The 16,826-nt window shown below is 46.5% G+C and overlaps 2 protein-coding genes across 6 annotated transcripts in view; one reads left to right on the top strand and one right to left on the bottom strand.

Moving 5' to 3' along the window:
- The window catches only part of SLC39A10 (solute carrier family 39 member 10), a 57,032-nt gene extending 47,808 nt beyond the window's left edge, over positions 1-9,224 (top strand). For all 5 annotated transcript variants that reach the window (XM_079782985.1, XM_079782982.1, XM_079782981.1 and 2 more), the window contains exons 6-10: positions 908-1,028; positions 2,233-2,601; positions 4,013-4,093; positions 5,372-5,562; positions 6,521-9,224. In XM_079782985.1, the coding sequence (XP_079639111.1) occupies positions 908-1,028; positions 2,233-2,601; positions 4,013-4,093; positions 5,372-5,562; positions 6,521-6,679 (921 nt within the window). In that variant the 3' untranslated portion in view covers positions 6,680-9,224. The remainder of the gene's footprint in view (positions 1-907; positions 1,029-2,232; positions 2,602-4,012; positions 4,094-5,371; positions 5,563-6,520) is intronic.
- A 204-nt stretch (positions 9,225-9,428) lies between these two features.
- The window catches only part of DNAH7 (dynein axonemal heavy chain 7), a gene marked incomplete at both ends in the record, with an annotated part of 165,773 nt that continues 158,375 nt past the window's right edge, over positions 9,429-16,826 (bottom strand). The window contains 4 exons of the mRNA XM_079783090.1: positions 9,429-9,635; positions 12,703-12,806; positions 14,641-14,818; positions 16,257-16,409. Of these exons, the coding sequence (XP_079639216.1) occupies positions 9,429-9,635; positions 12,703-12,806; positions 14,641-14,818; positions 16,257-16,409 (642 nt within the window). The remainder of the gene's footprint in view (positions 9,636-12,702; positions 12,807-14,640; positions 14,819-16,256; positions 16,410-16,826) is intronic.

The raw sequence follows: 16,826 nt of genomic DNA on the forward strand, positions 1-16,826 counted from the left end.
TATAAAAGGCTAATATGCAAAGTGTACCCTCAGGAGTTGGCTCGCTCGCTCGCTCACTATGACCTGCGCTGACCACCCGGGGGCAGCGCGGAATGAAGGGAGGCCCAGCCGGCAGCTGGCAAAGGGAGGCCCTGGCCGGCAGCCAGAAGGCCCCGATCGGCCCTGATCGCCGGCCAACCCTAGGGGCCCTATCTGTGCAGGAATTTCATGCACCGGGCCTCCAGTTTAGAGATTAGTTAGGAAAATTCAAACCTAAACAATAAAATACAATAATTAGAATTTATTAGTAATTGAGAACAGATTAGATGAGAAACAAAACTTTATCGCCAAGCTTAGGGTCAGTTACTTATAGTTCATACATCCCCTCGTTTAATCCTCATAATCATTTTCATTTTACAGGTGAATATTATTATATTTAATAAGTTTAACAGTCTCAGAAGTTAATTGCAGATTTGGTATTTTAACTTAGGTTTTACTCTTCATTATGTCACAAGTAGGGAAATATGAGATTGCGTTCATCACAGAATAAAATTCAAGGAATAAGCATTAGTTTTGGGGATTTACTATTCCCACACACTATTAGATAAGAGAGATTACATATATTTCACATATTTTATTTTGGTTGCATATAATAATATAGTAGTGTGTATCCTTTTAACTTTGAATTAGATGAACTTGAACCTTTTAGTTGAATATTCAAAAAAAGCAACACTAACATACAAATATAGCTGAATTTTTCATCTGGTTAGACCCCTTGATTAACTTCTAAAATTTTTTCTTTTTCTCACTTCTTTACCATATAATTTATGCATAAAGTTAACACCAGTCATCCCCTTAGATGTTAGGAAGTGAATATTGCTGCTACTTGTGGCTGCAGGTTTGGTAATAACACCAGCTTTTTTTCCAGGGGAAACAGAAGTGGTTTATGAAGCAGAGCACAGAAGAATCGAGTATCGGCAGGAAGCTTTCAGACCACAAGATCAACAACACGCCAGACGCCGACTGGCTGCAGCTCAAGCCTCTTGCAGGTAGGGAATAGTTCTGACTAACAAGAAACTTTTAAAACATAACAATTGAAATATCACTTCTAAACTGTGTCTGTGTTGCTTGATATTTTGTGTCTTTGTGGCTTCCCTAATTTTAGTTTCTAATTTAAATTTTCTTAATTGCGAGTGTGTCTTAATTGTGCTTTTGTTAGTTTTTTGGTTTGTTTCAGCCTTATTTATACCAGAAGTGGGATAAATTAATTGCATCACAGGGCAAAAACCCTATTGTACTTTACAGGAAGACAATGAAACAGACAGACAAAAAGGCTTTGTGAGTGGTAGGTTAGCTAAGGTGACTTCTTGGAAAGGCAGGATCTTTGTGCCTCCGCATGTGACTGGTTTTCTGTGGACGGAGGATCAGCCTTTGTACTTACAGGAGAGGATCTCTGTGCTTGAAATCTCTGCGCACCCACCCCGCTGTTCTGTTGCCTGGTAGATGGAATAAGGTAGCTTACGATTTGTAGGGAAACCAGAACTTTTTAATCTAACATCCCCCCTCCTGTTCCCCTGGGTGTACCAGTGATTTTCTGCAGGAAAGAAGCATCCTAGACCCACTGTGGACTCTGCCCCAAAATAGAACTTGGGAGTATTAGGATATTGGTCACATAATAAATACCTTGAAAACTAGGTCAGAGGTCAACCTCAATTTAAAAAGCAAAACTTAACAGATATTGTCATTTATATGAACTTCTGAACTTCAGTCTAGTAATGATTTGAGTAGTATTGTCAGTCAGGTGGAACATTGAGAGATGCAAATTATTTACACTTTGTCTTCTTGCATGGTAAGAGAAGGTTACAGTGGCCAAACTTGAAGGTTTGTTCTTTCTCTGAAAAGTTAGGCGTTTATTTTTTACCTGTAAACGCTACAGTAACTTTGCACCTTTTGGTGTCCATCAGCTGTTCATGACGCACTCCGTACGTCCCAGCATCTTCCACCTGCCGCTCCTCCGCACCGCGCCTGCCACTGCGTTCAGTTCCTCCGTCCCCAGTGCACCTTTTGGTCTTGTGTGTGTTCACACGTTTTAACTTATTGTATTTGTTTTCATATATTTATTTACTTAGTGAATTTTAAAAGACATTCACTTAAAAAATGTTCATTACAATGCTGTTCTGTCTGGGTTTAAATTAGCAAACATGCATTCATTTACTGGTGGGTAAAGCATATCCTTTGCTATTGTAAATGCAGGAACTGATGACTCGGTTGTTTCTGAAGATCGCCTTAATGAAACGGAACTGACAGATTTAGAAGGCCAACAGGAATCCCCTCCCAAAAATTACCTTTGTGTGGAAGAGGAGAAAATCATGGACCATTCTCACAGTGACGGCTTCCACACCATCGACGAGCACGCTCTCCACGCTGCGACACCCAACCACCACGACGAGAGTAAGACTGTGCTGCGGAAACACGCTCATCAGTGGCACCACAAGCACTCGCACCATTCGCACGGCCCCTGTCACTCCGGCTCGGACCTGAAGGACACAGGAATCGCTAACATAGCCTGGATGGTGATCATGGGGGACGGCATCCACAACTTCAGCGACGGGCTGGCCATCGGTGAGTTCGCAGGGAGCTGGGTCCGGTGTGCTGCTCTCAAAGGCCGTCCTCCACTGCGTCATTCTTCACCTCACCAACGATAAATTATAAAGACTGAAAGCTAGGGTTTAACAAATACCTGCTACACATTACTTCCGTCACTTGGTTTTCTAAAGGCTATGTTAATGTTTTTGATGAGTTTAGTTGGGGACATAAAGGTATAATTTCAGTGGGTTTTTCTTTGAATATGTAAACAAATGTCTGTAATATGCTTCTTTATGTGTGTGTGTGTGTTCATACCAGCATCTTTATTTTATTTTTTTAAAATATATTTTACTGATTTTTTACAGAGAGGAAGGGAGAGGGAGAGAGAGTTAGAAACATCAATGAGAGAGAAACATCAATCAGCTGCCTCCTGCACACCCCCTACTGGGGATGTGCCCACAACCAAGGTACATGCCCTTGACCAGAATCGAACCTGGGACCCTTGAGTCCACAGGCCGACGCTCTATCCACTGAGCCAAACTGGTAAGGGCAGCATCTTTATTTTAAATGTGTGGACACACTTTTTAAATTTATTTTTATTGCATTTATTGCGGTTGTAATATACTTCTCTAATAATTTTATTCAAGGTATTGTTACCATATTGAAAAAGCTACCTTAACATTGTATTTTCAAATACATTTACATTTATACATGCTCAAATGAGAACCAATTAATTGAAATTTTGGATTTAAATTTTTTACATCCAAAAAGGTGAAGAAAAATTTTGTAATGTTAAAAAATCTATTGTACCAGATTCAAATATATTATATTAGAATTTTGCTAATGTAAACTGATACTGCCAGTAAACAGGATTAATACATGATCTTTGAGATCCAGACTCTTAAATAATTATTCAGAAGTATACTTTGGTATCTTTCAGAAAGGAGAGACTGTATTTTTGAATCCACAATGGCTGCCAATGTTTTTACTAGTAGAATTAGATGCTTATACCTCTGTTCTCAGTCTTCAAGACCATCAGACAAATAATTATTTGTATGATTTGTGCTCTAAACCCAGCAAAGTTTGGATAAGAATACTAACCACTTAACTATCTATAAATGAACTTATATGAGTTAAAATTGACTTTCAAACTACCACTCAGAGATGGAAATACAACCATTACTACTTCCAAGCTGTTAGTTAAAAGGCTACACACAAACTACAAATTTTAATTTAATAGGGAATATTTCTTTCACTAAGTACCTCTTTTCTGATTAACACCTATTGAACCTCACTATTTGTTCAAAAACTATAGTTTGTAAGATAAGTAAGTCACGCATGTATTATGAAATTAGTTTAGAAAGGCAAAAGAGACTGCACCTGTCATTACTGAAAAAGGCAAAACCGAGGAGCCATAAGCATCACTTCTGCTTCCCTCCCTCCTCAGGAGCGGCTTTCAGCGCGGGGCTGACCGGAGGAATCAGTACATCCATCGCTGTCTTCTGTCACGAGCTGCCACACGAATTAGGTAATATGACCGTTAACATTCTACCACGCTTCCTCACATCTCAGGCTTCTTCAGTGTTTAAATGCATCCAAATGTTAGAAGTGTCAAAGCATAAAGAGTGGCTGATGGCAGAGTAGAGTGTCATCATTTTCTTATTGTATAGTTTTTGTTTAAAATTATACACATCTGTAGTCTCATTTTGTATTATCTAACCCTCTGCTGAGTGAAATCATCCTGTTAGCACAATTGGTGGGTGAATTATTGAAAATGTGGCCAGGAACTTCGTAGAGGAAGACGTTAAGGAGCTCTTTCTGTAAAGGAAGCTGAGAAAGACCAGAGGAAATGAAACTCTGGGGAGAGGAGATAAAGCTGATGTGAATTCAGGTTCCCCAGGAGCATTAAGTGTTTAGGATCGGTGGAGAAGAGATGTAGGAGATAACATCAGAGGGAAAACCGGAGCATGGCAATTGTGAAGCCATTGGTAGATACTAATCTTCTTAGGTGTGTTATCTTAATTTCCCCCAATAATGTTGCAGGTATGTTGTTTGCAACAGTTTCTTGGAATATGGAAAAATAATGGCTTGCACTAATTTCTTTGTTAACTTCATTAGCAGATCATGCATTTTCAGTCATGTACGATCGCTTCTTAAGAGAAAGAAACAAGCCCCAGAATTCTACATGTTACCTTGTGTATACTAAGTGTTCAACAATTACATGAATGTTTGTATATTTAGTAACTAAAAAAACTTTATTATAGTTAGTAAAATTATTAATTTTGACCCTTTAGCTCTAAGACATTATTTCTTACAGAATTTTGCCCTTCTCTCTAACCCAGCAATTTTCAACCTTTTTCATCTCATTGCACACATAAACTCATTACTAAAATACTGTGGCCACCAAAAAAAAATTTTGTTTTGGTTCATGTGACCCAAAACATAGTTGCAATTTTGATTCATTCACACGAACCCCTCATGCTCTCCCTTATAGTCACATCCCTTCCTCACCCTGCTCCCTGGTGCCCTGGAATGTTCTCCATCACTGTAGTTTTATCTTTTTTAGACTGTCATATAAATGGATTCTATAGAACCTGTCATACTGTCTTTCAGCATCATGCCTTTTGAGATTCACCAAGGTTTTTGTGTGTTACAAAGGTTTAACTTTATAAGTAAAAAATAAATTTACCCGTTATTAAAGGTAACCTTTTTATGTCATTCTTCACTTTGTCTTTTCTTGGTGTTTTCCTAAATTGGTGTGTGATTTCTTGTGGTTTAGAACTCTCCCGTTCTGCCTTCACTGCAGGTGACTTTGCGGTCCTTCTGAAAGCAGGCATGACGGTAAAGCAGGCCATTGTGTACAACCTGCTCTCGGCCATGATGGCTTACATCGGCATGTTCATCGGCACCGCGGTCGGGCAGTACGCCAACAGCATCACCCTCTGGATCTTCGCCATCACTGCTGGCATGTTCCTCTACGTAGCCCTGGTGGATATGGTGAGATGTATTCTACTTCCCTTGTTATGCTCAACCTGTAACTAGAACACACCTTCTGAAAGGGGGAGAGATCTTTGGAGATGGTTTGAAAGACTAATTCTTCAAAACATATAACCCCTTCTAAAGACATGGGCCATCCTCAGTAACCTATTAGGGAAAGATAGTTAAGTAGGAGCCTTCCTTCTTTGCAAACCAGTTGAGATGTTGAAGGTTTTTGACCAAAGGTTGTTACTCTTCGAAGTGATCAGTAGTATCTAGAGATATAATTACAGGGTTATCATACTACTTTGAAGGCTGTGTAATATGGGGATGGATGTGCTTTATTGTTAAGAAAACGGCAAACAAGAAAGAAATACTATACCTCTTAGGTGAGCCAGTCTTGCAGAAAATTATATTCCAAGGAATTTAAGTAACTTCCCTTATTTCCAGCTGTAGCCCGAGGGCTCCGTCTGCCGCCTCTGCTCCACTGCTCGCTCTCTCTCATTCAGGCCACCGCCACCTTCTCTTTCCAGCTGTTCTCCCTGCTTCTGCCCTGCCTCGTCCACAGCACTCTATCAGCACACCAGCTAGTGCGGTCTTCAGGGACCCCTCAGCCGTCAGGCCATGCCGCTGGCGTGCTTCCACCCTTACGCGGTTTTCCGTCTGACTGTGTAAAAGCACCCAACTTCTTGCTTTGACCTTCAAGGCGCTCCATCCTCCTGAGCATTTCCATTCCCTCCCGCCTCCAGTTTTCCTGGCTGTACCCCATCTCCCCCTCCCCCCAGGAAGCACACTGCCTCTTGCCAGTCCCTCCAAGTTTGATGAGCATGTGTTATAGTTAGCATTGTGTTCAATAAGATAATTATTTGATCCGTAGCTATGCTTTAGTCATTAGTGTTCTTAGGTAGGAAAATTAAAAAAAAGAATTTGAGCAGATGATTGTACAAAACTGCTGGTAAATATCTGTGTTTCTGCTCAGCTTCCGGAAATGTTGCATGGCGACGGTGACAACGAGGAGCATGGCTTCTGCCCGGTGGGGCAGTTCGTGCTGCAGAACCTGGGGCTGCTGTTTGGATTTGCCATCATGCTGGTGATCGCCCTCTACGAAGACAAAATTGTGTTTGACTTCCAGTTCTGACATTCCGGGATCACGTTGATTACCAGAAGGCTACCGTGCAGCGTGGCATCTGTCCCCGGCCTGCGTGCCCATCGCTCCAAGAAAGGTCACTGGCTTGCACCGCTTACACGTTCCGAGATTTGAGCTGACTCCCGAGACTGGTGCTCTGTACTGTCTTTTTAAAAAATGTAAAGCTTGTGATATAGAAAGGAGAAAATGGGACTCCATGAAACAACGTTGGTATAGGATTAAGACTTCCAAAAAATAATCATATAAAACACTAAAGTAGTCTCTTTATTAGTAGAAACTTCTGTGGCTATGCAGAAATAGAAATTGAACCAAAAAAAATCACTTAAACTTTAAAATATTTTAAATGGACTTTGAACAGACTTTTCTTTGTGCTAAAAATGACTTGTAGTGTCCTTTAATTCAGCTACATATATATATACATGTGGTAACAGGGATCAACTTGACTTTGAGATTGCATATGTAGATTCTAGGGCCCAGAGGAGAGCTCAGGCTGCAGTAAGGTGTGGATTTAGCATTGGGAAAAGTCCTTATTCTTGAATCTAGAGTTACTATTTTTGTATATATTTACATAGTGTTTAAACTCCCAGCCTAAACTACTGAAATGTGTGATTGTATGTTTGTGTGAGCTTCAGTTTAATGGAAGATTCATAATGGTTCTTTGTATTAATATTATACTTGGTATTTGGGTGTTTTTGTTTTGTTTTTTAATTTTTGGGATATTTTTTTGGGGGGAGTTGGGTGGGGTAGGCGGTCGGAGCATGTGGTAAAATGTTTTTTATTATTAAAATTGTAATCCTCTGGAAAGTTTCAAAGAAGTGAAGAATCCAAACATGGTCTAAATATTCAATTTTCCTACTTTAACAGTACTAACTAGTTGTTTGGGAAATTTAAGTTCTAAATGTATGTATCGCTTTACCAGATGGCATTGGGACCATGCTGTCACCGACAGTAAATCCAGATGTTCCATGTCCATAATCAGTACACGGAGCGCTAACGGAACAGAACAAAAACGGTCATGAGGGTAATCCCAGTGATACTGTGGCCATCGTAGTACCACGTGACTGGGACGATCTATTTAAATAGCTGAGCTAAAGTCACTTGATCCTTTTGTGCCAAGATGTGCTGTTGGTGCCTGATAGGGGTTAGTCTCTTTCGTAGGTGCCCTGTTCTCCTCCCGTTAATTGTGACCGATGTGTGAGAAGTGCCAGCTGTGTTGAGTCTGGATTTTGGCCCAATAATTTGTAGCAGTCAGATGCATGGAGCTTTCTGTTTGCACCCTGTGCCACAGGGTCTTCACTTACACAGTCCAGCTGTGCTTCACTCCGGCAGCAGCTTTCTCCTAACCTGCTTGGCTACGCATGTAGCTGCTCTAAAAACCTTACTGTTCAATACTGAAGAGCCCAACTCTTCCCATTCCATTAGGATACTTCCACTCAGCCCTCCTCCTTTCCCCAGTTCCTTTCCTCCTGAACTTCACAACGGAAACCAAAACCTCCCGGGTATCAGGGGAGGGCTGCCAGTGTTCCTTCTTCCGCTGCAAGCGGGGGAGCCGGTGTGTTTTCTCCCTGGATGCCTGGCTGTGCCGTGACGTCCGGCTCTCTCCCCGGTCTCCCGGAACGAGGAGGAGCTTTCTGCATGGATTATTTCCAGCAGTGGGTGCCGAGTTAGGACAGTCCTCATCTCATTGCTTGGCCCTTCAAGCAACTGAGCTAAAAGGTGCTGATGTTTGATTTAGTACTGCCAAGTTCAAGGGACTCAAGTTCCTTGCTTTCTGAACCAAGCCAAGCTTATAGTTCATTGCTGGGTGTCTGTACCCAGGCAGCTTCTGCATTCCAGCATTGTTAGATCTGCTTATCTCAAAAACGTTCATGGAGAGCAGCAGCTGCAGTGTGCTCCCGTCTGAAACACCCGATGTAAAGCAACTAGGTTATGCTGAAGTACATGAAGTTTTATATTTTCTCAAACACGGTATTATCTTTATTTGCTAGATCTTTTAGGAGGGCTGGGACCGTGGCTGCTAGTATTTTGTTAGGGTTCCACCAGTGTTTAGTTTTCACGTCATTCTGATGCAGAATTTCAAGTCTTACAGACAATCTGAATTCCACTACATTTCTGTTTGGCTCCAACATTCCATTGAGCGTGGCCAGTCTGCTTTAAGGTGTGTGTTGGAGGTCATTGCTGTTGCCGTACGATGCTGTCACCGTGTGACATCCGTATGAAATTCGGTGTACGTCACATTGCATTCGATCTGCTGTGATTATGCTTAGAAGTACTCCAGTAACTAGTGCAGTGTGAAGTTTCCCATTAACAGTAAGTCAGTGGCTTAAATGTGATGATGGTCCTGCAAGGTGATACTTGCTAAAATATCTAAACTTTTTATTGTTGTTGTTGTTGTTATAACAGAATCATTTTTTTAAAATTTATAAAGCTGAAATGATCAAATGCTGTTTTTTTTTCATTGTCAACAGTGGTGTGTCATTTTATGTATGTTCCTAATGCCTGTGGAACTCCCAAAATAAAGACATTAAAAAAGAGCAAAATGCCAATGTGCTGTCTCTAGTCTAATCTTTATTTGAGGACATTCATTGTAAACAAAGGCTGCATTTGCACATTAATAAGTTTATAATTAAGTGTAACTTTAGACAGATTGACTTACACTAATTAGGTTGTTTAAAAAGGAAAATCTATTTCTACTCCATCATGTAACGAGAGGGGAGCGGACGGGCGGACTGACGGGCATCTAGGCACTGAGCTGGCACAGCAGGGCCACGCCCCGCCCGATCCAGTGCTCCTTCGGGTGGTCGGAGGGCAGCGTCATGGCGATCACAAAGTTGGTGGAGTGGCCCGTGGTGGACAGCGTCCCTCTCCGCTCGCTGGTCTTGTACAGCGGGGCCACGTAGCTTGGCCGCTCAGGGATGTCGGCCCTCTTACAGGGCTTCAGCCACATCTGGAAGGAAGTGCGGACACCGGAGTCAGGGCTGTGGTGTTGGAACGCGAGCACAGTGGTGTTAGCTCAGCTACGTCTGCGAACTTCTGCGGCCCAAGGAGTTCAGCTGCCGTGGCCCAGCATTGCTTCAGAGCCCCAGAACTCTCAGAACCAGTTCAGAGGCTCAGTGAGAAGAAATGCGTGGTCACTTTCACCTCCCTGTCAAAAAGCACGCTAACTGTTCCTCCCCTCTCCGCCGTGCTTACCTGGGAGGACTTTGGTGCTTACACACGAGTCAGGTATACCTTAAAGAGAGGAAACTGCCACCATCGGTACTCAGAATCATGCTGCCTGGTTAATAAAGGCCGATCCCGAGATATTCGGGGAGGATTCTTATCAATGATGGTGGAACCAGGTCACTTCCCCATTTTAGGTAAATATCTTTTTATTATTTTTAATCCTCACATGAGGACATCTTTTTTTAATTGGTTTTAGAGAAATATCTATCCGTTGCCTCCCACGTGCACCCCGACCAGGGATCAAACTCCCAACCTGGGCATGTGGCCTGGCGGGGAATCGAACCCGGGACCCTGTGGTGCCCAGGACAGCGCTTCCACCCACTGAACCCCAGGGCGTAGGAGGGTGTTTTAAGGTCGCTGGTGTGTGTGTCATGCAGATGCAATGCACCCACGTTATCTTTAGAGCCAGCCACGTTCCTAGAATGTAAGCGTGGCCGAACCTCCCCAATCTCGACAACAGGACTGGGGCCAATTGCCCTCTGGATATGGACACAGAACCAACTGGTCATAAAGATGAAAAACATTTTAGAACTTATTGGAATTCATTTCTCTGTGGTAATAATAGCAGCGATCCTCTGAGGTGGTAAAGCTTGACCCCGTTATCCCTAGTTCTCTTAGGTTTCTCAGGTCAAAATACAAGCTGTAGGAAGGAGCTAATAAGGGTGCTAGTCTTTGCCCCACGTAACTGTGGGATCCAGACTCTTATGAGGGGGATTCACAGAACAGTGTTCCAGACCCAGTTAAGGCCACTCAAGTTGGATGGGTTTCATTTCAACCAAGGGTGGATTTTCTTTGTGTGTGTGTTTTGTTGTTGTTAATCCTCCCCTGAGGATATTTTTCCATTGATCTTTTAGGGAGAGTGGGAAAGACAGAGAGAAACATCAATGTGAGAGAAACAAATCGATTGGTTGCCTCCTGCATGCACCCAGACCAAGGCCCGGGCCGGGGAGGAGCCTGCAACCAACGTACATGCCCTTGACCGGAATCAAACCCAGGACCCTTCGGTCCACGGGCCGGCGCTCTATCCACCAAGCCAAACAGGCCAGGGCAAGAGTGGATTTTCTTAATGAGAATTGTTCTCACTAAGTAACTTCCTATTTGGGAGAATCACCCATTTACAAATTCCTTCTCCTAGTCACTGCAGCTACTGAAGCGTTTCCGTGTGAAAGGGGAAAAAATCCGATACCAGTCAACTCCTGACGTTGCACACCTGCCCTGTGACTTTCAGTTCGGGTCTCACTCTGGAACTCGCTCTGCCCACCGTGCCTCCGTGTCATGGCAGGTTTCCTGCAGCTGCCTGCCAGCTGGTCCCCCTCTGCCTGTCAGAGCTGCCTGTCCGGGCTGTTCCCCTTTTCCCACAAGCAATTCGCGTAAACCCACAGCCGCTGTGTTATCGCCATCTCGGCCCTCCAACTGAGTGAACATCGAGCCATTCCCCCTGACGCAGTGACAGATGGGAACTTAGTATTCACATGGTTTAGTCTGCCCATGCTGAACGGGTGCCTAGAAAACATACTTTATGTGGGTGGATGTCAGCTAGTTCACATTCTTAGGTCAAGGTTTATGGTAGGAAAAAATTACGTCATAAAACGTGTGCGTGTGTAGGTGGATCCACACATGCAGTTGATCCTCACCACTCCTGGGTTCTGTACTTGCAGGCTTGCCGAGCACTAACGTGTATTCGTCATGCTGACATCAGCACTCTGCATCTTCCTGGCCCTGTGCGCACATGCGCAGAGCCGCCAGCAGGGCGGGGCCCCAGGCAAGCACCATCCAGCAACTGCAACGACTTAAGCGTTTCCATGTGAAAGGAAGGAACACTCCACACCTGCCCTGTGACTGCCAGTTCGGGTCTCATTCTGGAACTGGCTCTGCCCACAGGGTCTTTGTCTGACTCTTGTTTCATCTCTCACAACCAAACACGTATCCTCTGATGGTTTACTTAATGACCAGCTTGAAACATTTCTGTGGATCTTTGTAGTTGTTAGTGGCGATTTTTCTGTTTAAAGGGACCCACGAGTGTCACGCTGCGGGGCTGTCTGGCATTCCTACATGCACGCAGGCTATGACGTGCACGCAGGCTGTGGCGTGCCTTATGGGGAAAGTCCTGTCAGCTCCGTTCAGGCACAAGCTACAGCACTCGTGTTCGTGAGTTCAATGATCATGGGTCAACAATATTATTAAATACTAGAAGCCCAGTGCACGAAATTCGAGCACAGGTAGGGTCCCTAGGCCTGGCTGGTGATCAGGGCCCATCGGGGACTTCCTGCTGCTGGCCAGGGCCTCCCTTCCCTGGCTGCTGGCTGCTGGCTGCCTGCTGCAGGCTGGGGCCTCCCTTCATTCTGCACCGCCCCCTGGTGGTCAGCACATGTCATAGCGAGCGATGGAACTCCTGGTCTCCTGAGGGGACAATTTGCATATTAGGCTTTTATATATATAGAAAGTGCCTTTAGACAGAAACACAAATAAAACGAGGTTATGTATTGATCTGTCAGCATTTCTCCTGGGAGCAGTGGTTCAGTGTCCACTAATTCAATGTTGGCAGCAACACCGAAGGGTCACCAGTTCAATTCCTGGTCAGGCCACATGCCCGGGTTTCGGGTTTGATCCCCAGTTGGGGCACATGTGGGAGGTAGCCAATCGATGTTTCTCTCCCTCCCTTCCTCTCTAGAAATAAATTTAAAAAACTTTATGAAACATGATTATCCTGAATAATGAGTTGACTGTGTGTGCGTGTGCAAGTATGTGTAAAATAGCCCCCCACGCATATACCCTTGGGAAATACTAACCACAGGCACTGTATCATAAAGGATTTTGGGAAGTGATTCTGCAAGTTTCTTTATCTTTCTATTCCAGGAAGCGCCATCCAAAAATAATCCATAAATTAAGACACCTAAATGTAAAAGAAGCAGGTGTTAATACAACACTTTAAATATGCAAACTGGGTTCTGAATCTGAAATTCCTCCTGTGAACACTATGCGGGTTATCCCAGGTCAGCAGCCAAAGCTTGTGCTAACACAAAACACAGAGTTCTCCGCGTTTGGCCTTCACGTCCGTTTTTCGAGAATATCTACCGTTTGCCTAGGCCCTTGGCAGCTAATTCCCTGGTGTAACTGAACGTGGGGCCAACAGAGCGAAGCAGTTTTAAATTAATCTGTGCGCACACAATCAGATTCGTATATTTAATTGACCCGTGTCAGCGGCCAGGAACTCTGCAGAAGTTACTCAATGCTGTCGGGACCTGGTGGCTTCTGGGCATGCGCACCAATGCGCCCCCCCCGCAGATCCCTCACGTCCGGAGAGTCAACTTTCTCGTCCCTTTTAGAGCCGATCTCACGCCAAGGACAGAGGATGAACTCCCTGGAGCAGAGCGTGGCTCACTCGCACGTTAGGGACTCAGGGGACCGCTGTGGCCTCCTGCCCTGCAGACACGGGCCACACCTCAGGACCACAGCGAAGCAGTCCATCCTTTAACTTCAGACCCGTTTTGTCAGCCGGAGAAGAGCTGGGGGCGTTTGTAAAACAATGACACCTGCTCTGTCTGCTTCCTGAAGACCTTAGAGTCAAGTCAGCCAGTCGGGTGCCAGCCGGTGAAGTAGCGGATGAAAGCCACTCCAGCCAGCCAGGCGTCTCAGGGGTTGAGTGTGAACCAGGAGGTCACGGCTCGATTCCCCATCAGGGCACAGGCCTGGGTTGCAGGCTCCATCCCCAGTGTGGGGCATGCAGGAGGCAGCCGATCCATGATTCTCTCTCATCACTGATCGGCTGCCTCCTGCACGCCTCACACTGGGGATCGAGGCTGCAACCTGGGCATGTGCCCTGACCGGAAATTGAACTGTGACCTCCTGGTTCATAGGTCGATGCTCAACCACTGAGCCACACTGGCCGGGCCTTATTTCTGTTAAGAAGAGAGATTCTAGAGCATGCTGCATGCTGATAGGAATTATCCAGTAGTGAGAAGGATGCTGTTGATTTTAGAAAAAGAGGGCACAATTGGAGGAGCAAAAACCCTTGGAAGGAGGGAAAAATGGAACGCGGGCCACCCATAGGATCTGGACGATCGGAGGTGCCGCTGTGGGCAGGTCATAGACGTGGTGTTGCTAAGAGCTCTCTTCTCACGGCCTCTCATTTTCTCAGTGAGGGATGAGGAGAGACGTGGGAGCTGAGGGAAGGACGAGCAAGGCGCGGTGCTGGTTTCGCGAGTGGGAAAGCAACTTCCCGGAAATGCTGGTAGGATTGCGTCATCGTGTTACAACTCCCCGAGATGTGTGACAGTCGGTGTAAAGTGAATCACTCGGCACAGCGACGTGACTGTCCTGCACTGTGGTGGTCACACATCCATTTGTTAGCACCTCCCGCTGGAGCAGAGCTTGGTTGCGGGTCAAGATCCCGTCTAAAGCGCCCACTGTTGATGTCCCCCGAGCCCAGCAGAGTGAGCCAGGGAGTGAGGAGGTGGAGTTGCCTTGGACACAGGGGTGACTGATTTGGTGATTACTTCCTCCCTACTTTGTATTAGAAAACATTTCAAACTTACGTAATTTTGCAAGGATAAAACAGTACACAGGACACAGACTCCTTCTTCAGATTCCTTTCATCTCCATTTGCTTTATCGTATCCTCTCTCTCCCCATAATTTCTTTTCTCGGCCACTTCGAGGTGAGTGACATACGTGACGACTAGGAGGTTTAAGCGCTGAGCGAAGGGAGCGGGCGCTGCCGCTGACTTACCGTCCTCCGGAGGGACCTTGTAGTCTTTGTCCTCCAGCACCTCGTAGTCGAACCCGAGCAGGTCGATGGGGATGGTGTATTTCCTGGCGAAGTTCTGCTGGGCTCCGGTCAGGAAGGCTTGCGTGAAGAAGAAGCCGGAGAGCCAGTAGGACGGAGGGGGGCCCACCTCGTACCATTGCTGGGGGTCAAAGCACAGGCCCGGCCACGTTCAAACCTGCCCCCCACACTCCCTCCGTTATCTTTTAGGTAAACTAATACCCGAGGGCTATAAAGCCATACTCTGAAGGTTTTAAAAGTAAGTAGCAGCTCCTGTGTTTTGCTCTGACTTCAGTTTTACACCCACCGGACCAGCTCGGTACCACCACGTGCGGATGCAGACGTCAGTGTCCGCTGCATCATTACCCAGCGGCTCCGTCCGAAGCTCCATCAGCAGTGAACCCTAACACAGTGGCCGCGCGAGCATCGTGCTGGCTGGCTGCGTGGAAGAGGAGGTCATGCCTACGAGCTGGGCCGATGGTCATGCTTTTTCACCTTTTCTCTCTCTGGTCATGCGTGGCCAGTACACTATTCCTTTGGAAGTTTTCCCACCTCCTTCCCCCAAATACAATGAAATCCATCAGGCGCCCCCAGAGGACCAGGGGGGAGAGCTCGGGTCTGTACCAACGACACCCCGGGGAGCCTGGCCATGTATTACAGGAGGCGCGCTGCATAGTGACTTGAGCTAAGTACGGAATTGCAGGGGGCAGAAGCCGGAGGATTTCCCCGGTGAGAGGCCCAGGCAGAGCCTTCATCTCTCCAGAACAACCTGACTTCCTCGGTTTCGGCGCTGGCCGGCGGCCGGCTGTGTTAGGGAAGGTAGGCTCCTAGCCCGCAGACAGGCAGTCTTCTTACGGGTCCTGCACAGGATCCAGGACACGCGTTACTGCTGCGGGTGACTACCGCTGTTAATAAGAACAGGCAAAGCACCGCTGTGCCAGGGGGTTAGGAGGTGGACCCCAGCCTGCCGGGCACATGGGGGACAGCGAGCTGAGGCCGGCACTGTGCCGGGCGGGCCTGCCATCCAGGGCCAGGGTGCCCGGCGGGTGCTGGGCAGGGAGGCCGCGGCTTGCTCTCACCTGGCCGCCTTCTCAGCTGCTCTGCTCTAGGCACCTAGTTCGATGCTAAATATGGAAGGAAAGATCAGCATAAGCGGCTGCTTTCTCTCTCACTTGTCTGTGACTTGAACATCTAAGCTCACTGACCCAGCTTTCAGAAACTCTCCTGCTCAGGCGAGGATCTAGGCAGGCGTCCTCAAACTACGGCCCGCGGGCCACGTGCGGGTGTTTTTGCCGTTTTGTTTTTTTACTTCAAAATAAGATATGTGCAGTGTGCATAGGAATCTGTTCATAGTTTTTTTTAACTATAGTCTGGCCCTCCAACGGTCTGAGGGACAGTGAACTGGCCCCCTGTTTAAAAAGTTTGAGGACCCCTGATAGGCAGTCCAGGGAGCAGCTGATCACATGCGAGAGCGAGCGGGGTCATGTGTGCGGGAAATGCCCAGGAAAACGGGGGAGTGAGCGCATCCCAGATGGAGGCCTGAGGCCAGAGGGGACGGACGTGTGCGCGGCGATGCTCACCTGCAGGAACCTCAGTCTGGTGAGGAAGTCGTTCACGTAGCTGCCGAGCGGCTTGAGGCTCGGGTAGGACTTCGCCATCCACATCCCGGGGATCTTGACGTTCAGAATGCTGCTGACCACTTCTTCGAGCTCCGTGGACATCACCACCAGCCCCTGGAGCACAGGGACCTCTGGTTAGCGTGACCGCGCGCCTTCTTCACCATCATCCTTTGTTACCACTGTGGTTAGTTAAGGGCGAGCCATACAGCGAACAAAGAGAGGAACGGTATTTTCTTTTGCTCACAAGTAAGTCCTGGAGTCCTCGAACTATTCCCATGAAAAATGTTCACCTAGTCAGATTGGAACGGAAACACTTTAACTGAGGTGCAATGGACACGAAACGGGCATTAGCTGCAGGTGTCCACCACCGTGGTTCTGACGAGTATAGGAACCAGGGGCGATCGGCTTCCTGGTCAGGGGAAACCCGGCCCTCAGCTGGCAGAGGGCAAAGCTAAGGGTCAGCCAGGTGCCCATCGAGGGACGCCCCAAACACTCAGGGCGCTGGCCTGGCGGCCTGGAGGAGGGGAGGCG

This window comes from Cnephaeus nilssonii (genome assembly GCF_951640355.1).
Source record: "Cnephaeus nilssonii genome assembly, chromosome: 10".
Classification (NCBI taxonomy): Eukaryota; Metazoa; Chordata; class Mammalia; order Chiroptera; family Vespertilionidae; genus Cnephaeus; species Cnephaeus nilssonii.